The sequence below is a fragment of the Sinohyriopsis cumingii genome, chromosome 9 (assembly GCF_028554795.1).
Source record: "Sinohyriopsis cumingii isolate HCF-2022 chromosome 9, ASM2855479v2, whole genome shotgun sequence".
NCBI classification, from domain to species: domain Eukaryota; kingdom Metazoa; phylum Mollusca; class Bivalvia; order Unionida; family Unionidae; genus Sinohyriopsis; species Sinohyriopsis cumingii.
This window is the reverse complement of record NC_142969.1, coordinates 117,137,114-117,161,471: the sequence shown is the minus strand read 5'-3', so window position 1 is coordinate 117,161,471 and position 24,358 is coordinate 117,137,114. Positions and strand designations below refer to the sequence as shown.

At 35.4% G+C, this 24,358-nt stretch overlaps 1 protein-coding gene across 2 annotated transcripts in view; it reads left to right on the top strand.

Annotated features, from left to right (window-relative positions):
• The first annotated feature begins 744 nt into the window (after positions 1-744).
• Positions 745-24,358, top strand: part of LOC149792531 (lipopolysaccharide-induced tumor necrosis factor-alpha factor homolog) — a 29,869-nt gene continuing 6,255 nt past the window's right edge. Inside the window, exons 1-4 of one of the 2 annotated variants that reach the window (XM_089971170.1) lie at positions 745-902; positions 6,304-6,474; positions 10,314-10,488; positions 21,301-21,538. In XM_089971170.1, coding sequence (XP_089827296.1) covers positions 6,321-6,474; positions 10,314-10,488; positions 21,301-21,412 — 441 coding nt within the window. In that variant the 5' untranslated portion in view covers positions 745-902; positions 6,304-6,320 and the 3' untranslated portion in view covers positions 21,413-21,538. Of the gene's footprint in view, positions 903-6,303; positions 6,475-10,313; positions 10,489-21,300; positions 21,539-24,358 lie in introns of those variants that run through there. The other variant, XM_089971169.1, reaches the window with a different exon arrangement.

Genomic DNA, 24,358 nt, shown 5'->3' with positions numbered 1-24,358 from the left:
TATTCACGCAATTTAGAGCTGTGCATTGAACCATTTTGTTTCTATTTGACACTTCGCTGCGCAAATTGAATACAACTTTATACGTTAATCGTCTCAAATGACATCACATCCAGTTTGTATTGAAGGGAGTTAACAAATTCGGGGAAGGTTCTTTCCGTTTAATCTCGGAATACAGGACAATATTTTGTATGAAATGTTTGTGCAAATACAATAGATGCAAAGAAAAAAATAGTCGGGATAGATTATATACACAAGCTACTAAATATCCTTCTATTTACAATAAAATTGTGCAAGTCGGGGGTTTTGTCCCTTTTAATGAACATGTGACATCAGACCCACAACATCGTCCATCAGTATCAACACATATTTGTGAGGTTGATTTATCGGACTACTTATTGATATAATGCTGTATAAGGACCATACTACATGGCCTGAAGAGGATTTTGAGGTGTGGATAAGAGAGTCAGAATTCTATGACTAGGCTGAAAACCCCTTTTTTTTATTTCTGTCATACCTTAATTTCGTTTTTGACAGAGTAGAGTGAGGATTTCTTGCTACTTCACAAGCCTTTGACGACTTATGTTTGAAATCAGAATCATTGTCAAGAATATTAATCTCTGACTTTTCGGTTGAAAGTAGTTTCTTTGTTAATAACATCAATGGTCCATTGACATTATGTTAAAGCGGATTGTGTCTTGCACTTTGTATACAGTATAAATGTACCAACATTTAGTTTTACTTTCGCGGGAATCCGTGTCAAAACTACCATGTTGACGGTATTGTAATAGCCGGAAGTTGTTGTGACCTTACATCACAAGACTAGAGTTTGTAAACATTTCACCTTACACTAGTGCGGGAGAAGTAATTAGAAGATCAAAGACAGTCGTTTTATTTATTAGTTTGTAAGTTAGTTAATATAACTGTTTTATTTGTTTTTCGTACTGCTTTGTTGATTTTCAGTTACGAGATACTGGACGGTCACGTCTTGGAATTTTCTTATTTTCCGTTTGCTTTTTTTTTTTATTATTTTCTGTTCATTGCCTTTGGGGTGTTATTTTATGATTCATATATGTTTTTATGATGTATCAGATTTTCCCTTCTTTCTCAGAAGGATAAATATTAAGGCTTATGCTTTATATTTAGATTAATAATTTCATATCAGACCACAGTCAATACACACACACAGGTGCTCGACGCGAGCTTGATGTTAAGAAAAAAATAATAATCTAAAGGAAAAAAATCATACAGAGTGACAAAAATACCTTAGATTACCCCCATGACCCGTTCTGACATAGGACCCTCTCTATCATAATATATAAGAGAGAAGGTACGGAATTTCCAAATACTTTGCTCCACCCATGACCCTCGATTTCCTTCTGCTATTTCCGTCTTTAAAGGCACGTGACCATACTATATGGCTTGTTTTACTTCTGATATATTTTCTATCCATTAAGCCATCATTGACTTTTCTGCATTGTACCAAACTGAAGTTACGGGCTGTGAAACGTGAGATTTTCGCGAAATTTCCCTTTGTGGACACTTCCGTGCTCCTATGACAATAAGAATAACCTTTTGAGCCAATCATATTTTGGCGGTGATGTTAGAGCCGTCTATTTTGAAAATAGAGATGCATGTATACGATGTGTTGTTCAGTGAAGAAGACAATGTATAATACTTGCATGGAACAGGATTCCTGAAGTTGAATCAAGTTAATGGTAAGTAAAAAACTTACTTTTACATCTACCGCTGTTCTGTAATTCAAGAAGGTATGCACCATAGAGTTAAAAACATTGTCCATATCGCTCTTGTCACCGGTTTTCAGATGAGCACGGAAGTGTCCACAAAGGAAAACTTCGTGAAAATCTCACGTTTCCCAGCCCGTAACTTCAGTTTGGTACAATGCAGAAAAGTCAAAGATGGCTTGATGGATAGAAAAATATATCAGAAGTAAAACAAGCCATATAGTATAGCCGAGTGCCTTTAAAGACGGAAATAGCAGAAGGAAATCGAGGGTCATGGGTGGAGTGAAGTATTTGGAAGTTCCGTACCTTCTCTCTTATATATTATGATAGAGAGGGTCCTATGTCAGAACGGGTCATGGGGGTAATCTAAGGTATTTTTGTCAATCTGTATGATTTTTTTCCCTTAAATTATTATTATTTTCTTAACATCAAGCTCGTGTCGAGCACCTGTGTACACACACGGTACAGAATTAAGGGCTCTTGGAAATACGAGTTGGCCTAGAGGGTGGGTTGGTGTGGTATCGTAAAATATCACAAATTTACGAAATGAGTTTAAAGTTATACATTATTAAGTTTTAAAAAAAACTCATCTCAGCATACTGTTTTACGGAAAATGTATGTATGAGAGCTAAAATAGTCAATTTAATATTCTATTACACACGCAATAGATCATGGAATTGGGATAGTGTTGCATTGTACTTATCTTCTTGCATGAGGACTAATCAAGATGCAGTGAGCATTACATTTTTTTTATTAATTGGGCCTTGCAAATGGCAAACATCACAATGCTAGATAATGGGGGCTGCCATATTGGTTGTCTTCTAGTCAACATGGTCCCTAGTCCAAGTTTCCTCTGACCTTTGTCACCCCATTTTTCATATTTGGACATTTATGTTGGGGTATAGGGTCAGAGTCCATTCCCTATCGAAAAGTTGGAATTTGCCAACACCATTTGGTGTCAGCATGGGGTAGCCGCTTACTAGCTGGCATAGCAATCTTGAATGACCTTTCATCAAGATATACCTGCATGAAATTGATAGGAATATGATTTATTTTCTCAGAAATTGCAATCATAGCATTCATTATGTCTTTAATCCGCTGACAGACGAGATGAAAGTACATCGTTGCTGAAATTTGACCTGGATCTGGCCATTTGCATTCCTAGTCATGTGACTACACAACTCTTGCAACCTACATGTCTATGACATCAGAGGTCATATGGTCACATGATATCGACAGTAAACCATTTCTAGTGTTGCTGTAGGAAACCAAATCTAACTTATAAAAGAAAATCAATGTATGTTACTGTATTTTGTATAGAAAAATGAAAAAACACAAACTTCTCAAAATATTTTTTGTGAAAACAGCGACCACAAATCTGTAAATGTTGCAGCAATTTGAAAAAACCAGATTCACTATGCAGAGAGCACATGTCAATGTGGTAGTCACATGACACCAATAAAAACATCGCTGACACATGCTCAGTACTTCTTGAAAATGCTTTTCTCCACTCTACTGCAATATCGACAGGTTTCTGGTCGTTGTTCACAGAATAAATATGTTGAGAATTAAGTGAGCATTATATTTATTTACAAACATTAAGTGACTTCTATATAATATGTCCAAATTCTATGTACAGCTACTTTGGAAATTTGTTCCTTTTCGATATCATGTGACTATATGACCTCTGATGTCATTGACATTTTGGTTGCGAGATTTGTATAATAATGTGACTCGGAATGCAAATGGCCAGATCCAGGTCAAATTTCAGCAACGACTTACTTATGTCTCATCTGTCAGCAGATTAAAGACATAACGAATGCTATGCTCACAATTTTTGAGAAAATAAATCTTATTCCTATCAATTTCATGCAGGTATATCTCGATGAAAGGTCGTCCAAGTTTGCTGGACTGGCTAGTAAGCAGCTACCCCATGCTGACACCAAATGGTGTTGGCAAATTCCAACTTTTCGATAGGGAATGGACTCTGACCCTACACCTCAACATAAATGTCCAAATATCCAAAATGGGGTGGCGAGGGTAAGAGGAAACTCGGATTATAGCACATAAACAAACAATAATTTACTAGCATTGAAAGGGACAGGTACTGTTACAGCAACCCGCAAATGCTCAATTCTCGTCATTATCCAATCAAATTATACACAAGACTGAATTAGGCAGAAACAATAAGAAAACAGAAAATTAAACATTAATGACTTTAAATAAAAGCATGTTATATTAACTTAAAACATTTCCATGTAATAATCATACATGGCAAACCTGATAGAGAGAGAGATACAAGTAACTTTTGCTAATATAAATTTTTCTGAATAAATGCATTTAGAACTTACTGCTTGCATCTTGCAATGTCTCGGACTTATGGATTGGCTTATACACTGGTCATACACATCTTAATGTTTATACCTATTCAGTTTGAGGGGGGTCATCTTATATGCGAATAGATACGGTTGTTTATCCACCTACCTTTGACAACTGGCATCATGAGCTGCCATATTTTCTGCAGTTTTGTCTAACTGATTACAGTTTGATGGGCAATCACATAAATGTCATTATTTGATAAAAAGTTCATCCTGTGAAGATATAATTGATTCCCTCTACCTCTGTCATAAACAGCCAAGATAATCTCAAAACAGTCTAACCTTGACTTTGAAGTTATAATTAATTCCCTTGACATGTGACAAGAATAACATCCAAGATAATATCAAAACAACCTAGCTTTGACTATTAAGCTATAATTGATTCCATCAACCTCTATCATAAACATCAAAGATCATCTCAAAACAATCTAACCTTGATTCATTTAAGCACATAAATGTGACATCACTGATCTATTAGTTCCACCCAGTTCATACTGATTTGACATATTATTGACTGATAAGGCGTATAAAGTAGTTTAGCAAATGTCAATCATTGGCGGATAGAGTAATTTTCTATCAGCAGTTCACACTCAGTAGAAAATTAAGCCAGGAGCAAATCAAGGAAAATTCAAACCAATGCTCTTGTCCAAATTAACATGCATTTTAAAAACATGAATTTTGTAATTTCCAATCAACAGAAATGGGTCACATTTAAATTCCAAGTATCAAAACCCGAGGGTACCCATCAGTTGAGAACCCTGACCTTGTAAGGGTGTTAAAAGCTGGTACGTGTACAAATAGACCGACATCAAATAACAGATTGTATGCTGGATTATTGAATAAACGCAAAGAATGTCTTGAAGTAAATAAACTTAGATACATCCTCCAAACATGCAATCATAGAACATATTCAGTTAAAAAAGAACAGATATAAAGGATTCATATATAGAAAATCAAAAATAAATTCAAGCAATTTCAGACTCTAATCATATTCTAATCATCACATGAATGTACAGTTGTAAGACAGGTATGCATTTTAATATTTAGGTTTTGTTGTTCATGTACTTTAATTGTGGTCAGTTAAGAAAAATAACTCAATTTTAATTCACTCAAAACCTTTAGCCACTTAAGGTGACTAATCATCTTGTGTAATCTTCAGTACGAACAAAAACTGTCAATTTTTTTCTGCCTAATATGCTTCTCACACACATGAAGTACACACATCCATAATGTCTATCCAGGATTAATGCTTTCACTTCTGTGCGACAGTTATTCTCTCAGCCACTCTGCATTTTTTCTGACTAGGTTTTTCCCACACTGTTTTTATTACATATTTAAACTGAATGTTACATAGCTTCAACAAATTTGAAGTGCTTGCTGAGTTTTTCAGGTTAAAATAGTTACAATGTATAGTTTCAGCTGCACTCATTGGAGGTCATAAGGCCATAATACCAGATGTAATGACCACAAAGGGCTTTGAACCTTAATTTAATTAAAAATACTTACGGTGAGGTCGTCAATATAATAAAACGTCAGTCATGAAATCAAGGCTCAGTAGATTTATTTTGTGCTTTAAATGAAATATATTAATTAATATTTGCTACATTTTCAAAGGTCACAGTGGGAAAAAGTTGGTTTACTATTTCAAGGTTTTATCCCTAGGATAAAAATTTGAAGGATACAGTAAAGTACATTTTAACATTATGTAACTCATCAGTAACACCTTACACAATATTTATTTGCTTAATATAATCCAAAACAAAGATGAATTGCTAGAAAATTAAATAAAAATCGCAGTTCAGTTTATATCAATTACTGTTTGAGAGTGTTGAAAACAGGCTATGAAGGCCTAATTTATGAAAAGTTTCTAAAATGTTTTTAAAGATACCAATTCAAATAATAACTTTTTGTTTTCTTTATTTGAATCATTGAAAAGTTATTTGTTTTAAAATCTAAAGATGATAGTTCATATCTAATTTGTTCTGATTTTAGCTAGAAATTTGCAAAGAACTATATTATGTAAAAAAAACCTCAAGAGTTGAAAATCAAAATTTTGCATTCTCTGACTATTTTCATGAAAACATTAATAGCTACTAAAATAAATCAGGTATGTGTGTTTTTTCATATTAATAATAAATGCAGAAAATCTGTTTTAGTAACATTTAATATTATTATTATTGCAGTTACCCGTTTTTACTTGATGGCATCAGAGAACACTAAAGGTGAAACCAGTGCCCCGCCATCATATCAGGAACCCCCTGGAGGACCATACCAACATGAACCACCTCCAAGCTATGAGCCACCCAAAGAAGGTTACCAGGGTGGACACTATTCTGGGTACCCACCTCAACAAGGCAAGTCAGATAATAGGACCAGTTAATTCAGTCAGAGAAACCTATTCTTAGAATGATTACATTTGGATACAGTTTAAAAATGACAGATCTTACAATGCTAGAGGCAAATGAATCTGTGTCCATGACAAACATATTTAAGCTGAATCAAAATTATCAGCATATTTCTAAATATTTTGCTCTGTCTGCAGCATGATGCCCCAGTGCTAGACATCACCATGAACTGCCACACCACATACATTGTAGTGATGTGACTGAAAAACTGTTAAAGCAATGTTAAAAATCCAAATCACACACACACACACATGAACAAACATAGATAGACACACAGTTAATCGGATTCGGCCAATGTGGGTATGTGAGAAAGCTTGCCAGTAGCTTCTCGAGGGTCGGTGGTTCTTTCCAGGGTTTTCCCGGATTCTTCCTCCACCATTAATACTGGCCGCCATGTATAGCCTATCGAGTGCTGAAAAATGGCGTTAAGCCCAACAACAACAACAACAACAACAACACACAGTTAATTGACATACCATATATACTCACTTTAAAGACAAGTCCAACTGCAAACTGCACACAAACCTATCTGCCATCACCTAATGCTAGAGTTGGCTGATTTCCACAAGCAGTTCCAATATTTGGTGTACTAGCTGAGTGGTGTATTTCTTGAAGAGATTTATTGGTCAATGAAGTGGTGTTACTTTTATCCCAGTGTTCAGTTTTGACAATAGTTTTATCCATATTCATTTTTTCATCAGTTTTCCAAAATGATTAAAACATAACTTTTTCTTTCCCAGGAAAATCATACATTTCTTTGTTGGCCATGATGATCTGACAAGTATGATTACAAACCGTTTAGCCGGAATATATTAAATATAGCTGTGTATTTCTGCATATTTGACAGTTAACATAACACAATACAGTACACAAGCTGACACAATACAGTACACAAGTTGACATAACACAATACAGTACACAGGTTGACATAACACAATACAGTACACAACTTGACATAACACATTACAGTACACAAGTTGACATAACACAATACAGTACACATGTTGACATAACACAATACAGTACACAAGTTGACATAGCACAATACAGTACACAAGTTGACATAACACAATACAGTACACAAGCTGACACAATACAGTACACAAGTTGACATAACACAATACAGTACACAATTTGACATAACACAATACAGTACACAAGTTGACATAGCACAATACAGTACACAAGTTGACATAACACAATACAGTACACAAGATGACATAACACAATGCAGTACACAAGTTGACATAACCCAATACAGTACACAAGTTGACATAACCAATACAGTATACAAGGTGACATAACACAATGCAGTACACAACTTGACATAACATAATATACTACACAACTTGACATAACACAATGCAGTACACAAGTTGACACAATACAGTACACAAGGTGACATAACACAATGCAGTACACAAGGTGACATAACACAATACAGTACACAAGCTGACACAATACAGTACACAAGGTGACATAACACAATGCAGTACACAAGGTGACATTACACAATACAGTACACAAGTTGAAATAACCCAATACAGTACACAAGTTGACATAACCAATACAGTATACAAGGTGACATAACACAATGCAGTACACAACTTGACATAACATAATATACTACACAACTTGACATAACACAATGCAGTACACAAGTTGACACAATACAGTACACAAGGTGACATAACACAATGCAGTACACAAGGTGACATAACACAATACAGTAAACAAGCTGACACAATACAGTACACAAGGTGACATAACACAATGCAGTACACAAGGTGACATTACACAATACAGTACACAAGTTGACATAACCCAATACAGTACACAAGTTGACATAACCAATACAGTACACAAGGTGACATAACACAATGCAGTACACAGCTTGACATAACATAATATACTACACAACTTGACATAACACAATGCAGTACACAAGTTGACACAATACAGTACACAAGGTGACATAACACAATGCAGTACACAAGGTGACATAACACAATACAGTACACAAGCTGACACAATACAGTACACAAGGTGACATAACACAATGCAGTACACAAGGTGACATTACACAATACAGTACACAAGTTGACATAACCCAATACAGTACACAAGTTGACATAATCCAATACAGTACACAAGGTGACATAACACAATGCAGTATACAAGTTTGATTCTGAAACTTTTTTCAGATATGTCATTGCAGTATCATACTCTGCTAGTGCTGCTTCTATATTGCACAGGGTAGTTGTTAGTAAGCAAAGGGCTAATGGAAAAATTTGAGGTGTTCCAAATTTTTGACATCTGACATGTGACACAGAAAATCCACACTTTTCAGCGTGGAAATTGATTATGTTCTAGAGATAAAGATGTTCTATCATCAAGGAACGATGTTGTGGATTTATGGAACCTAATTTTAAGCTTACTTGGTCAAGAGAGGTTGTGGTATACCTCTACAGCCATTGTGTGTTATGCCTCGTCCACTGTGTATCAGTGGACAATTGCTATTTTCAACTTTTCAAAAACTACTGAACCAATTTTAACCAGACTTGGCAAATGGTATCCTGGTACATCTATTAAGACATTTTAAATTATGCATGTTTCAATCTGTCATCAAATATGGCTGCTCTTACTAAATATGGAAAAACCTTTAAACCATTTCTCAAACACTGCTCAACAGAATTTGACCACATTTGACAGAAAGTAACTTGGCATAGAACTCTTTCAAAATTTGCACACATGATTCCAGTCCACTATCAAATGTACATGCCATTACTAAAAACAGAAAAACCATAGCAACTTTTTTTTCAAAATCTGCTTACAGAATTGGATCACATTTGAGAGAAAGTTTTGTGATATAAAAGCATTTTAGTCCATACAAATGATGCTGATCAGCCAACAAGTATAACAGCTGTTAGAAAAAATAGAAAAAAATTGAAACCCTTTAAGCCAATTAATCTCAAATGACACTTAACAGAATTTGATCAAATTAGAAAGAAAACCTCCATATTTAACATTACCAATTGCCCATCAAATATGGCTGCCTTTGCTAAAAATAAAACAGATGTTTAAACCATTTTTTGAGAATCTGCAGAGCAGAATTTGACCAAATTTGGCAACACATTCTGACATTAAGTGCTTGTGGTTATGTTCAAGTGATGCCAATTCTGCATCAAAAGTAAATATGGCTGCATTACTAAAAACAGAAAAGTCTTGATGCTGCTTTGTAATTTAAAATATCTCAACAGAATTCTGTCAGATTGGCATTAAAAGCCTTTCATTCTTTGTATAAATGATGTAGATCCGTCATCAGATAATGGCACTTTGACTGAAAATAAACACGTTTAAACAACTTCTCTGATACTTCTCAGCAGAATTGTATTAAATTTGACCACTTTCTGTCAAGAAGGGTTTTCAGATTTGTACAAATTTTGCCAATCCAGAATCAAATATCACCATCAGGGCTGAAAATGAAAGAAAAATTTAAATGACCTTCTTAGAAACCACCCAGTACAATTTGAGTGTTTGACAAGAAAGACACCTTGTATGAAAGACGTTATAATTTTGTACAGGTGTGCATTGTGTAGGTATTTTATACTTATTAGCCATAATAAAAAATACCTAAGGTCTTTATCAGCATTTTGTTCTTGAAATTAATCACTTCAGTTCTGTGTAAAGTCTGTATTGTTGTTGTGTAATATCACAGCTAGACAGTTTTGTTTAAATCTTTAAGACCCAAAACTAGAATTTTAAATTGTGTTCAGTTCTACCTTCAGGTTATCAGACTATCTACAGTCAGCAGCCCACAGTTATTTTGGTGAATGACTCAAGTTTTGGGCCCACACCAAAGCACATGGTGTGCCAACACTGCCAGGCTCAGATCAACACGTCAATTACATACCAAGCTGGAGGCCTTACTTGGCTAGCAGCAGGGATGCTCTGTTTGTTTGGGTATGTTTCTATACTATAAAGCTGAAACTGTTGGTTTCCCATCTCCATCCACCCACACAATTCGGTTTGGCTTATAAAATTGTCATAAAGATTTCTGCAAAAATTAATTTTTTCACACATTGTATGAGTGCATCTTCATATACCATGTACATGATCATTTCAGATTCAGACCATGGTAGTGTTTTCCATATATATACCATACTAAAAAACAAAAAAAAAAACACTGAAACAATTTACTCACCATCAAACGCAGTCATACAGTTTTGGGCCAAGAGAGAGAAAAACAAATGATACTGAGGTCAATTGATCTTATACCAGAAGAGTTTATATTATGGCCTGTTGCTTGTAAATGAAAATGATGTCAATCGGACATCCAATATGGTTGCCATTTTAAAAATCTTGTTACTGCTCCACCTAAACAGAAAGTCATACTGACATGGGAATTTCACCATAATTCTTATGATGTCTAGTTTTTCCTAAATGCAAATGATGGTGACCTGGCATGCAATCTGGCCACCACAATTGCCATCTTGAAACCTGTATATCACTACTCCTCCAAAATGGATGGTCATATTGACTTAGGTTTTTTTACCATAAAGACTTTTTACAGTATCAAATTGGTCTTTAATGAAAATGTTGTTGACCAATATGGCCATTATGATGGTCATCTTGAAAATCATTTTATTGCTCCAGAATATCAGAGATAGTTTCTACACTCGACAGTTCAAAAGAAGAAACAGGCTTAGAATTTCTTTTTTTGCACAGTAGAATGTCAGTCCCTTGAAAGGACTCTTGTTCACCTTGGCTTCATGTTATTAAAGATTGACCAGAAGGACTTCAAGATGTAAAATTTCATTAGAATGTTCATTTAGACTCTGAACCCCTGACTATAGGTAGGCTGATGTGCATGAATTGTGCATGCTTAGTGTTGATGTGATAACTTGTCCTTACTAATCATGCTTGCTTAGTGTTGATGGGAGAACTTGTCCATACTAATTATGCATGCTTAGTGTTGATGGGAGAACTTGTCCATACTAATTATGCATGCTTAGTGTTGATGGGAGAACTTGTCCATACTAATTATGCATGCTTAGTGTTGATGGGAGAACTTGTCCATACTAATTATGCATGCTTAGTGTTGATGGGAGAACTTGTCCATACTAATTATGCATGCTTAATGTTGATGGGAGAACTTGTCCATACTAATTATGCATGCTTAGTGTTGATGGGAGAACTTGTCCATACTAATTATGCATGCTTAGTGTTGATGGGAGAACTTGTCCATACTAATCATGCTTGCTTAGTGTTGATGGGAGAACTTGTCCATACTAATTATGCATGCTTAGTGTTGTTGGGTTAATTTGTTAATACTAATTATGCATGCTTAGTGTTGATGGGTTAACTTGTTCATACTAATCATGCATGCTTAGTGTTGTTGGGTTAACTTGTCCGTACTAATTATGCATGCTTAGTGTTGATGGGTTAACTTGTCCATACTAATCATGCATGCTTAGTGTTGTTAGGTTAACTTGCCCATACTAAGCATGCACAATATATCCCCATAACTAGATTTATTTCTCAAATGAGGAAAGCCCTAGTAAATACAAAGGTTAGTAGTTACACATACGTGCCAACCATTACACTTTTGGCATAATCATTAAGCTTTTTTTTTGTGCTAAATTACACCTTATGCGTAAACGTATTCAAATTACACGTCTTCAGTATGTCCCCCTCCCAAAAAAATTTATAATTTGTTTTCTTAATTTTATTATCAGACCATATTCTAGAAAAGACGGCTGCTACATAACTACGACATAAGAGTATGCTTGTCCATAACCTTGCATGCACTTTCCTAACAGTATTACATTCTATTTATAGCAGCTGCCCTATTTCCAAGAAACATGCTGGTTTTACTTTCAAACTTTTGACCTTGGTTTCTATTTATAGCAGCAATATGGCTTAGGAGAGAACAGACCGGTCTAATTTTTAATCTTTGCTTGCAGATTCTTTGTTCTAATTCATATTTGATACAGAACCAGTCTGAATGTATTTGGCACTAAAAGTCAAGTCAGATTTATCCTAGTAATTGTGTGTGTTAGAGCAAGAATGTTTTTCAAATAATTACACAGATGGATTAGAAAAAGAAGAAAAACTGATTAAAAAATGAATACATGAATTACACAATACAGCGTTCCATTATAGGGCAGCTTCAACGTTGGAAATTTGTTTGTTGTTGATATGATGTGACTGTATGATCTCTGATGTCATCGACATGTAGGTTGCGAGAGTTGTGTGGTCACATGACTAGGAATGCAGATGGCCAGATCCAGGTCAAATTTCAGAAATGACGTATTTTCGTCTCGTCTGTCAGTGGATTAAAGACACGATGAATGCTATGCTTGCAATTTTTGAGAAAATGAATCACATTCCTATCAATTTCATACAGGTATATCTCAATCAAAGGTTGTTCGAGTTTGCTGGGCCAGCTAGTAAGCGGCTACCCCATGCTGACACCAAGTGGTGTCGGCAAATTGCAACTTTTCGATAGGGAATGGACTCTGCCCCTACACCCCAACATAAATATCCAAATATCAAAAATGATTTGGCAAGGTTCTGAGAAAACTCGGACTAGCAGAAAATATGCATCTGCAAGAGGAAACTCAACTAATATTGTTAGGTGTTTAGCAGAAGATAATTTGCTTAAAATTGCAGAAGCCATGAAAATTGGGTCGTTTAGTATTGCAACCTACAGGAGCGGTGATTATGATGACAAAATGTTGTTCCCAGTCTGTGTACAATGAAAAAGGGTGAAGTCAGAGTGCTCTTCTTTGATTATAAGAACTAACAGTAGATTCCACTGAATAAAACATTTTTTATTTGCTTGATAATGCTTTGTATAAACATTAAGTTGGCAGAACTCTCTGGGGTTTTCAGCTGATAATGCATCAGTGATGACTTGAATTCATAAAGGAGTTGCATTCTATATTTTGAAAAGATGTCTCCATCAGTGTACATATCATGTTGTGCCTGTCATATGATGTACCTTGCTGCAGGAATGGCTGCTGATAAATTCGAAGGAGAACCCCTGAAGTATCATGTTGGCATTCTACCTGACAATGTACTTCATGTGGACAGAGTTGATGTGCAATGGCACTTTATTTCCCAGCTAAAAGACCAAATAACTGGAAGATATATATTTCCTCTTCTTTGTCAGGTTATGAAAGGAATATTGGTTCTTTACCATGCTAATGCTGACTGTGAGAGATTTTTCAGTATTGTTAACAAAAATAAAACTGAATTCAGATCCAGGCTCTGTAACCCAGCACTTGGTTCTCTAAACATACATAATCTCAGCTGGTACAAAGTGTTTCGAAATGCAGTGTAAGAGACTTTTGCTTTTTAAAGCTCAAAGTTCTATATACGAAAATATGAAGCAGTAATTAATGTCAAAAGACCAGAAGGGGTAAATAAATCATTTTGTACATATGCTGATTGAATTTTATTATGTTATATGTGGATTACTCTTTTTCTGCTCGGATTACTCTTTTGTTCACTTGTATTACACTTTTTCCTTGCCAGGGGTTGGCATGTATGGTTACAGCATACAGCAAAGAAGTAATAAAGGATCTTCTCAGTCACTATAACTATGTATACATGTATATGTGTTTGAGTATGTCATTCATGGTATGTCCGTATGTCTGTCATCCATTTTCTGTCCATCAGCCATCTCAAAACATTTGTGCTTCTTACCACTCTGGATGCCATATTTTTTATCCAGTTTTAATTAAACTCGGAAGATAGGTTTACATCATCGGTGTCTGTTTACATCATTGGTGTCTCAGACGATTTTTGATAATGAGTGAGATCCTTGCATAATAATGAGGTTATCTTGTATCTGATTGGCTGGTTTTTTTACTACAGTGGAGTGTGTATTTCAGACCTGGTTTAGATGAGACTTGGAATATATACATACAGCAACATGATCTCAGACAGGTTAAAAAATGACTTAAATACACTTATAATAATGAGTTAATTTTGAATCTAATTTGCTAAATCTGTACACTTAAAATAATGAGATAAATTTGTAATGGGTGTTACTATTCTGGAAATCATAAGTTTGATCCAGTTTTGATCAAACTTGGAATGTAGGTTCATATTTTAAAGCTAATGGATGAGTTCATTAATGATCAAGATCCACACATATTGCTGTGGTGATCGTCCAAGTGATTGACTTTACTTGTTACCTCTCTTGAGACCTTATTTTTTTATCTGATTTCAAGTATATTTGGTAAATAGACTTAACTGCTCAAGATGGTCTGTGAATTTATTAGACCAATATCTGCACATATTGAGTTCAGTGCAGCTAGAAATATATACCAAATCCTATGCAGTTTAGACCATTTCAGTTGCTTTTACAATTCCTGTTCACCTTCTCACAGTGCAAGCAAAGGGAAGTAACTGATATTGACTACTGAGAATCATGGGCATTTTACTTTACAGAGTTCTTCCCATTGCAAAATGTTATGCAAACAAGTAAAAAATTAAATGTTATATATATATACAAGACGCATACATTTCAGTATAATAATGTAAAAAGATAAGCTAAATAATATCCCTTAGGGATCAAATTGATTAATTTGTAGTTTATTATTTTGAAGGAGAATAATAAAATAGAAATAGAGAAAATATACAGTTGCAGGCTAGCCATGTTGTAATCAAGGATTTGGGGTTCGTATTTGAAGATGCTATGTCACAAGGTCATTAAGTTCATACGTTCTGTGTACAGCCATGTCACACGGTCAATTAGTTCATACTTTCTGTGTTTATCCATATCACATGGTCATTTAGTTCATACTTTCTATGTACAGCCATGTCACATGGTCATTAAGTTCATACTTTCTTTGTACAGCCGAGAGTACTCAGAATTATTTGGAATACTTGGTTGGAAAATTCATAATGTCATAGGTGAAGCATAGAGCTCTGACATTGAAGGATAAGATATACTATGCTTACATGTATGTATGTTTGAATATTTCATTTATTGTTTGATTCATGCCTTTAATATAAGTAATGTCATACCTATTGGTATTGCATAGTTGGTACTTTTCCAGGAGGAAAATAACCCCAACTGTATGACAAAAATGTCTTCATCCCATTAGTGTGATCCAGATGATTCTTGCTGCACATACTGATGATGCCAATCTCACTCTTTTTTAGTTGACATCTTGAATGCCCAACATCATTTATGCCTAGAAGATTTAGCTCCCCTTTGTGGGTCATTGAGCATATTACTGTTTGATTTTTTTGTGTGCAGTATTCTTCGTCGATGTTAGATTATACCCTGATAGAGCTTTATCGATCACTTTATAATTCAGCTCTCTTGAGTTTTTTAGCATTTGATCCATGCATGACATTTTATTTTATTCTTTTCACCCATCACTGGGCATTAGTGTTTCAAATCAGGTTCTACTTTTTCACAAGTAAATGGTAGGTATTTTGGTTGAATTTCTAAGCTATCCTTGTATAATTACAGTTGACAGATTGTTTTAAATGTATGCATGGTAAGCAGGTCACATACCAATTTTTTACTTTTATATATCATAGTTGGTAATTGAACTCGGGTTCTTTTCTGTTGAGGTTTGGATAGCCTTTCATAAATTTGTCCCATATTATTAGCAATTGTAACCTACTAGATTTTTGCTAATTTGATTGGTCCCTAGCTTTTGTTAAGCCTGGTTGACTTGTTTATTTTCCTTTTCTTCTGTTAAGAGCTTTGCATTGCATCCCTTTTAGCAATTAAACTTGTGAAAACACCCAAGTTAGGTGGCTTTCACTGAAAGTTTGTTTCTAATTAGTGTAGACTTAGTCAGCATGTTACCTTGTGTATCCTATTTTCTGTATAGAAGTTATTTGTGTAAAAACAATAATATTCATTTCAGATTTTCAGAATGAGAAAAAGCAGCTATATATAAGCATGGTTTGGGTAGGTTTACTCACAGGAGACCCATCTTGGACACACCCAACTTGTTTATCCTGCACACACTGGGATAGAACAGATAGTTGTCCATTCTGTTAGTTATTGATTGAATGAGATTTTGCTGAGGGTAGTTACACTTATTTAGCCAGGAAAAAAGGTATCCTCATACACTTCAGATTTTTCTGGGTTCTTGTTCTGAGTCTCTTGGGTCATAAAGAAGGGTTACCCAAATCTCTCCAGAGCCACCTGGGGTTAGTGGGCTCCCTCCCAAGGGCAGTTATAAATGGGTGGAGAGCAAGTCATGCCATCCCCATATGGAGGAACAACACCATTCCATTCTGTAAGATCAGAGGGCAAATCATGCATGATAAAGGAGTGAGCTTCTGTAGAGCTGGGCTGTATCGGGCTGAATGGAAATTAAGAACAAGTGTCTCACCTTTTCCAACCATGTTTTATTTTGTAACAAAACCAGCCTCCATTCATTGCTCCACTCCTGATTGAGGACCCCAATCTCAAAACCAGCCTCCATTCATTGCTCTGCTCCAGACTGAGGTCCCCAATCTCAAAACCAGCGTCCATTCATTGCTCCGCTCCAGACTGAGGTCCCCAATCTCAAAACCAGCATCCATTCATTGCTCCGCTCCAGACTGAGGTCCCCAATCTCAAAACCAGCCTCCATTCATTGCTCCACTCCAGATTGAGGTCCCCAATCTCAGCATTATCTTTGCTGGGGATGATCAAGATAGACTTTTATGTCCAGTTATGGCTGTATGTTTTTACATGGCAGCCTCTAAACAGAGAAGGAATGGTAGGAAGTGTCTTTTCTTGCCCATTAAATGTTCAGCTGATATTTCAGCCTCCACCATTTCTAGGTGGATTGCATTAATTATTGAGAGAGCTTACCAATTCCTTACTGATAGGGACATGTCTTTCATGAAAATTTAAGTCCATGTGGTTTGACCCATTGCTGCCTTATGGGTCTGTATAACTCGCTCATTTTTGGAGGAATCCATGAACATCACATTTTGGCACTCTCACATTACTGGTACTTTCTCCTCTTACCTTTGCTCATTAGTTGAACAAAGCAAGGCATTTTCTCTCTGGGCCTGTTCATCTTAACTTAGCAAGTGGCCCATGTGAATTCCATCCCATAGTAGTCTCCTACTCCTCAAGGAGGGTAAGTATTCCTTATTTTATTTTTTTTTTGCCAGTTGTGGGTTTATCTACCATGCCACCATAATGTCTGATATCCCACCATACTGACTAATATCCCACCATACTGGTATAATATACCACCATACTGACTAATATCCCACCATACTGACTAATATCCCACCATACTGGTGTAATATACCACCATACTGACTAATATAGCACCATACTGGTGTAATATACCACCATACTGACTAATATCCCACCATACTGGTGTAATATACCACCATACTGACTAATATCCCACCATACTGGTGTAGTATACCACCATACTGACTAATATCCCACCATACTGGTGTAGTATACCACCATACTGACTAATATCCCACCATACTGGTGTAGTATACCACCATACTGACTAATATCCCACCATACTGGTGTAATATACCACCATACTGACTAATACCCCACCATACTGGTGTAGTATACCACCATACTGACTAATATCCCACCATACTGGTGTAGTATACCACCATACTGACTTATAGAGCTATGCACTAGCTACAGGTGTGGTATTATTGTTTAAAATGTCGTGGGTGGGGTTGGGGGAAGGGGTAAACTAATTTTAATGATCTCATACTTCCCTGCTGCTATTGCATGATTCCATCCTCCAGCCCTGCACTAAAGTCCCACTAAGTTAGGCTGCTTCCTTAAAAAGAATGAGAGTGGCAGTACACATGATTGGTATGTTATGGTGTTGTCCAACCTTCTGGTCCTAATGGGTGGACAAAATTTTTGTCATATAGTCAGGGTATTTTCCTTCTGGTAAAGTATAGTCATGCAATAGTAACAGGTATTACATCATTAAAATTAGTTTTACTAACACCAAAATCTACATTTTAAAGAAATAATTCTATCTAGGAGTAACTCACACAAATATTCACACACACACTCATTAATTTATCAGAAATCAGTATTGCATATAACACTAACTCTAGGGTCATCTGATAGATTGTAAATAATGAAAGAGATTGACAGAGTTACAGGGCAAACTTAATTGTTGTGTGTTTCCTAATTCCATAAGAATGGCAGATTCACATTTATACATCCAATTTAGTTGTGTTTCCTGATTCCATAAGAATGGCAGATTCACATTTATACATCCCATTTAGTTGCTACAGTAGTGTATTTTCGGTATGTCAATACAGCAGAATCTAACTTGAAAGACCACACATTCTGCCCAAAAATCATGGTCTCTCAAGACAATTGGCAGTTCTCATGACAGGTTCTAACACTGTAGACTAAAGTCAGTAAATCTGTGCATTGAGATATTGGTCTAAAAAGAGAATTGTCTCAATTAACATTTGTGTTCATGACAGGTGTCACTGTACCTATATGTACATGAACACATATATAAAAAAAATTGGGGGCCCCAAGTGGCCGAGTGATCTGAAGTGCTCTCCATTACGGATCACTGCCATCTCACCTCTGTCTGCGTAGGTTCGAGTCTCGGATTCGGCCAATGTTGGTATGTGAGAAAGCTTGCCAGTAGCTTCTCGAGGGTCGGTGGTTCTTTCCGGGGATTTCCTGGGTTCTTCCTCCACCATTAATACTGGCCGCCATGTATAGCCTATCTTGTGCTGAAAAATGGCATTAAACCCTACAACAACAACAACAACAACAGTAACAAAATTGTAAATGGCATGTTTTCTGTATGTGAATGCTCTGTAATCAAATCGTTATCATAAAGCAGGTCCCTTTTTCTGCAACTTCAAAAAAATATTTTTACATAAACATCACAACTTTAATAAAATTACTGAGGCACACACCACACTATTCAACATATTTTTTGCGATATTATCTGGACACTTTTTATAAGCACACTTTTTATTAGGTATTTCTTCAGGAGTCTTATGTAAATAATTGAAGATAATTTTTTTTACCTGATTCATACATGTTTTGCGTGGTGTACACAAAATACAGACAGTAGTTATGTTTATTAAATACGGATTTAATCCAACATGGCTGATCTGGCATTCAATGCAGATGTTCAGTCATTGATTCCATATTGCACACCTAAAACTTCCATATTTCACAGCCAGCCTGGAACTACTTTTACAACTTGAAATATTCAATAAGAGTCCACTTATAAAATATCAGTAATGATTTATCACTACACATTTTAAATTATTAAAAAAAATGTCTTGTTTGTAATTTTAAGAAACGTACTCATACTGGGTGAAAATGGCCACTCTGCCATTGGGAATAAAGGGAGAGTACTGTAAGTAGCAATGAGTAGTTTATTGGCATTTCACGGTATCTGCCACCAAGCAATTAAAGTTAGTTGAGGTGAACAACATTATTTTGGGCAGAATATTTGACAGCGAGTTCTCAGATCAAGCGACATCAAAATGAGAGAGACAGACAGACAGAGAGCTCTGCCACTGAGCTCTTATATTAAAAGTTGAAAAAATCCAGACAAAGTAAGAAAGATTCAGGGAGTCATGTCAGGAATGAAGGCACCGGTTAGAAATGTTCCCACGTTTAGAGAATACTTTACCTCATGTTTTATTCCAAAGTGACATTCCACAATGTAAATCATCTAAAATACCAACTTACCGAAAGTCTGTTTCAGCTTCTGAGTATAACAAATATGGTCTGTGGAATTCTATGTTTTAAGGAGGAACTTTAAGAGGTGGGACTTTTGACAATATTACTGAGGAATCAAATTCATTTAGTAAATCTGAGGATAAACTAACCAATATTTGCAACATACTGGGACATAATGACAGAAGTGTGTGTTTGTTTTCATTTTAAATTCTTGCAACTGTTCAAGCAAAAAATAAAAAGAAGAAAACATAACCACCAATATTGTTTAGAATTTTGAATATTAAAAATCAAGTCCACATGTTAGAAAGAGACCAAATCCTTCATTTTTTAAAATATATGCTTTTATTTCAATGTATCAATAATTTCTTGTATTAAATGAAAACAAAATATAAAATTTGAAAGTATTGTAAATTAATGAGCTTTCTGTGTAAAATTAAATGTATTTTAATTACTGTTTGTGAAATTTGCTTGAAGTAATGTCCATTCAGTAAGTAAAATGTAAGAAAAAGGGTCAGTTACTGGTCTAAAACCTATGATCCATTTGAGAAGTAAGGAAGAAATCCACTTGCCTGTGACTGCATTTTAAATCCATTCATATACAACATTTTTAAAACTTCATTGCCAAAGAGTAAATCTATATCTGCAATGCAGAGGGACCAATGATCCAAGTGCGCAGTATATATCTAGGCCTAGCCCCATTTACATGCATATGGATTTTTCATTGGGTTGTACAAAATGTTTCTTAAAACTCCAAATGCCTAATTCATTTTTTTAAGTATACACTTTTTTTAAAATTTAAAATAATATGAGAATAAAAATAGGGTATGTAATATATGCAAAGTCACATAAGTGTTTTGTTCCAAGTTGGGGAAGGGAACAAATTTGAAAAGACATAGGAATACATCAAAGCCATCAGGCTGAGACACATGTTCCAATAGGATAGGAACATGTGTCTCAGCCTGGCAGCTTTGACATATTCCTATGCCATGTGAAACATGTTCTTTCCACCCACTTGGAACAGCTTATATATGTAGTTTTGTCTATTGATAGATGCATTTGGCTTTTACTTGTAGCTGTTGGATGGGTTGTTGCCTTCTACCTTTCTGTATGCCATGTATGATGAATGTTGTCCATGACTGCCCAGTCTGCCATCATTATCTTGGGGCCTTCTACAGACTGGAATAAAATATTCTTCCTTTAATTTCATGCATATGTACAACTTGTTTTGTTTATAATCATTACTCCTGTAAAATCTAACATGTTTACTTAAGGCAGTTTTATAATTACATTACAATAAATGGATAAAGGATTTCTGATCTTTTTTCTCTGTTATCTGTCTGTCTGTCTCTTTATGTTTCTCTTACTTAAGAACTTTTATACAGCACTTCTTCCCTCAGTATAAGGCCCTTCGTTGTAATACCATTTTTGTTATAAGGCCCTTCCATATTACACCGTTTCTGTTGTAAGGCCTTTCGCTATAACACAATTTCTGTTATAAGGTCTTTCATTATAACATAATTTATGTTATAAGGCCTTTCATTATAACAATTTCTGTTAAAAGGTCCTTCATTATAATACAATTTCTGTTATAAGGCCTTTCGTTAAAACACTGTTTCTGTTATAAGGCCTTTCGTTGTAACACAATTTCTGTTATAAGGCCTTTCATTATAACACTGTTTCTGTTGTAGGACAAGTATGATCATGGATCCCATTTCATTAATGTTGTAGTGAAATTATGTGTATAATGTTTTATAAGGCAGCCTCTGTATAAGGCTGTATATTCCATGGCTCCAATGGACAGTGTTACAATGAGGGGGTACTGATTTTATTTTAGCTCTAGACCAGGAGAGGTTATTTGATGGCCTGTTGTTTGATGTCTATCCATCCATTAGCTCAATTGTTATTGCAACTCCTCCTCAACTATTTGGAGGATTGCCATGAAACTTTACAGACATATTCATCCCAGATCCAGTTGGCTCTGATCAAAAATGGTGCTTCTCAGATATCCAGTATGAGTGTCGTGGCAGCCAGCTTGAAAATCTTGTTATCACTATGCCTGCTTAACATATGGTAATATCAGCTGAAAGACTTCTTTTAATGTCCGGTTGGTAAAAAATGAAAATGGTGCCAACTTGCCATCAACTATGATCACCACTGTTGCCATGTTGAAAATCTTGTTTTAGCTGGTCCTCCAAAATGGGAAGTCATATTGACATAGAGTATTCATAAGAAAACTTCTTTTGAAGCCTATATTGTCTTATATGAAAAAAGTACTGATTTGACCTCCAAAATGGCCACCAGGCAGCCATCCTGTTATTACTACTACTTCTGGAAGATTGATCATTGGTTTGGTCTTGGAATGTTTTAATGTTCAAGAATATCACAGATGGTTTCAACATTCTGCATTTAAAAGAAGAATAAGTCTTATCTTGTTTTACCTTGTTTTGTTTTGTTTAATTTTGTTTTTATTTTATTTTTTTAATTTATGGTGAAAAATTCATTTTAGCCAGAAGAGCATCATCACCTTTGAGAGACTTGGTTTTTTTTAAATGCTTTACCGTAACAGGTATGGCATATAGTGTAACCTTTGTATGTCCAACCATATATCTGTAAGTCTGTCCAGCTGGGTTTGGTCAGAAATGTCAATCCTTTAGAATCCCTGCTAATCCAATTGCACCTTGATTTACTAAATTAAGACAAAGTTTTCTTTGATTTTGCCTACATCATGCCTCCACATCATTCTTCCACATCATGCCTCCACATCATTCATCCACATCATGCCTCCAAGAAAGAGATACTAACTATTCTGAATGTTCTTGTTGCTACCATGCACAGACCTAACAGAAAGAATCCATGGTTAAAGAAATCAAAGTATTGAAAATACTGATGACTTGGAGGGTTCATGTAATACCCCCATTTAACAGCATCAGATTGATGTACATATATTACAGGATATTGATTATCATGTTCTTTATTTATGATTATAAGCCAGATACCATTATCCCTAAAAAAAACAGCAAACCTAAATTATGTTTTATGTCATTCATCTTGTTATATCTTAACAGAATTGAATAAAAGACTTATAAATGTTTTGCAAGAAATTAATTTTGTAATTGTGCTCTGTTAGCTATTTCTATAGATTGTATCGTTTCCACGTACTACACTACACAGAACCACTGTTTATCAAGGGAGGAAACCAGTTTAATCAGTTACTCATTTGATTCAAATTTTTGAGTTATGTCCCTTTACATAGCTTGACTAGCTTTACAAAACCAGTAGATAGCATCATTGCCAAACACAATTAATTATACCCACAGAAATAAATTAATTGCCAGTATTGCATTTTATTGTTTTGTCTCTGTTTTTATCAAAGAAATGACAGTGCACCAAAAAATAACTATTTGTCATGAGAGAAAGCAGTGAGAAAAATCCAAGGAATAATTTGTATCTCAGTGCTGGGAATGCTTTGATGCAGACAAAAGTTACTTTAAGACTTTGTTCACCTCTCTGCAGCATTTTCGTTTTCTTCACCACACAAGCATTAGCAGGTTGCAAGATGCATAGGCATCCCATTACTAGTAATGACTGCATCAGCAGCATTGCCATCCTCTATAATGTTACAATTTATTATTTTTTCTATCATACCATGCATAACAGCACATTTTTCTGTCAAATATCCCATAAAGCACATTTTTCTGTCAAACATTCCATAACAAGGGCCCCAAGTGGCCGAGTGGTCTAATGCACTCTCTGTTACGGATCACCGCCATCTCACCTCTGTCTGCGTCGGTTCGAGTCTCGGATTCAGCCAATGTGGGTATGTGAGAAAGCTTGCCAGTAGCTTCTCGTGGGTCGGTGGTTCTTTCCGGGGTTTTCCCGGGTTCTTCCTCCACCATTAATACTGGCTGCCATGTATAGCTTATCATGTGCTGAAAAATGGCGTTAAACCCCACAACAACAACATTCCATAACAGCACATTTTTCTGTCAAACATTCCATAACAGCACATTTTTCTGTCAAACATTCCATATAGCACATTTTTCTGTCAAACATTCCATAACAGCACATTTTTCTGTTAAACATTCTATAAAGCACATTTTTCTGTCAAATATTCCATAACAGCACATTTTT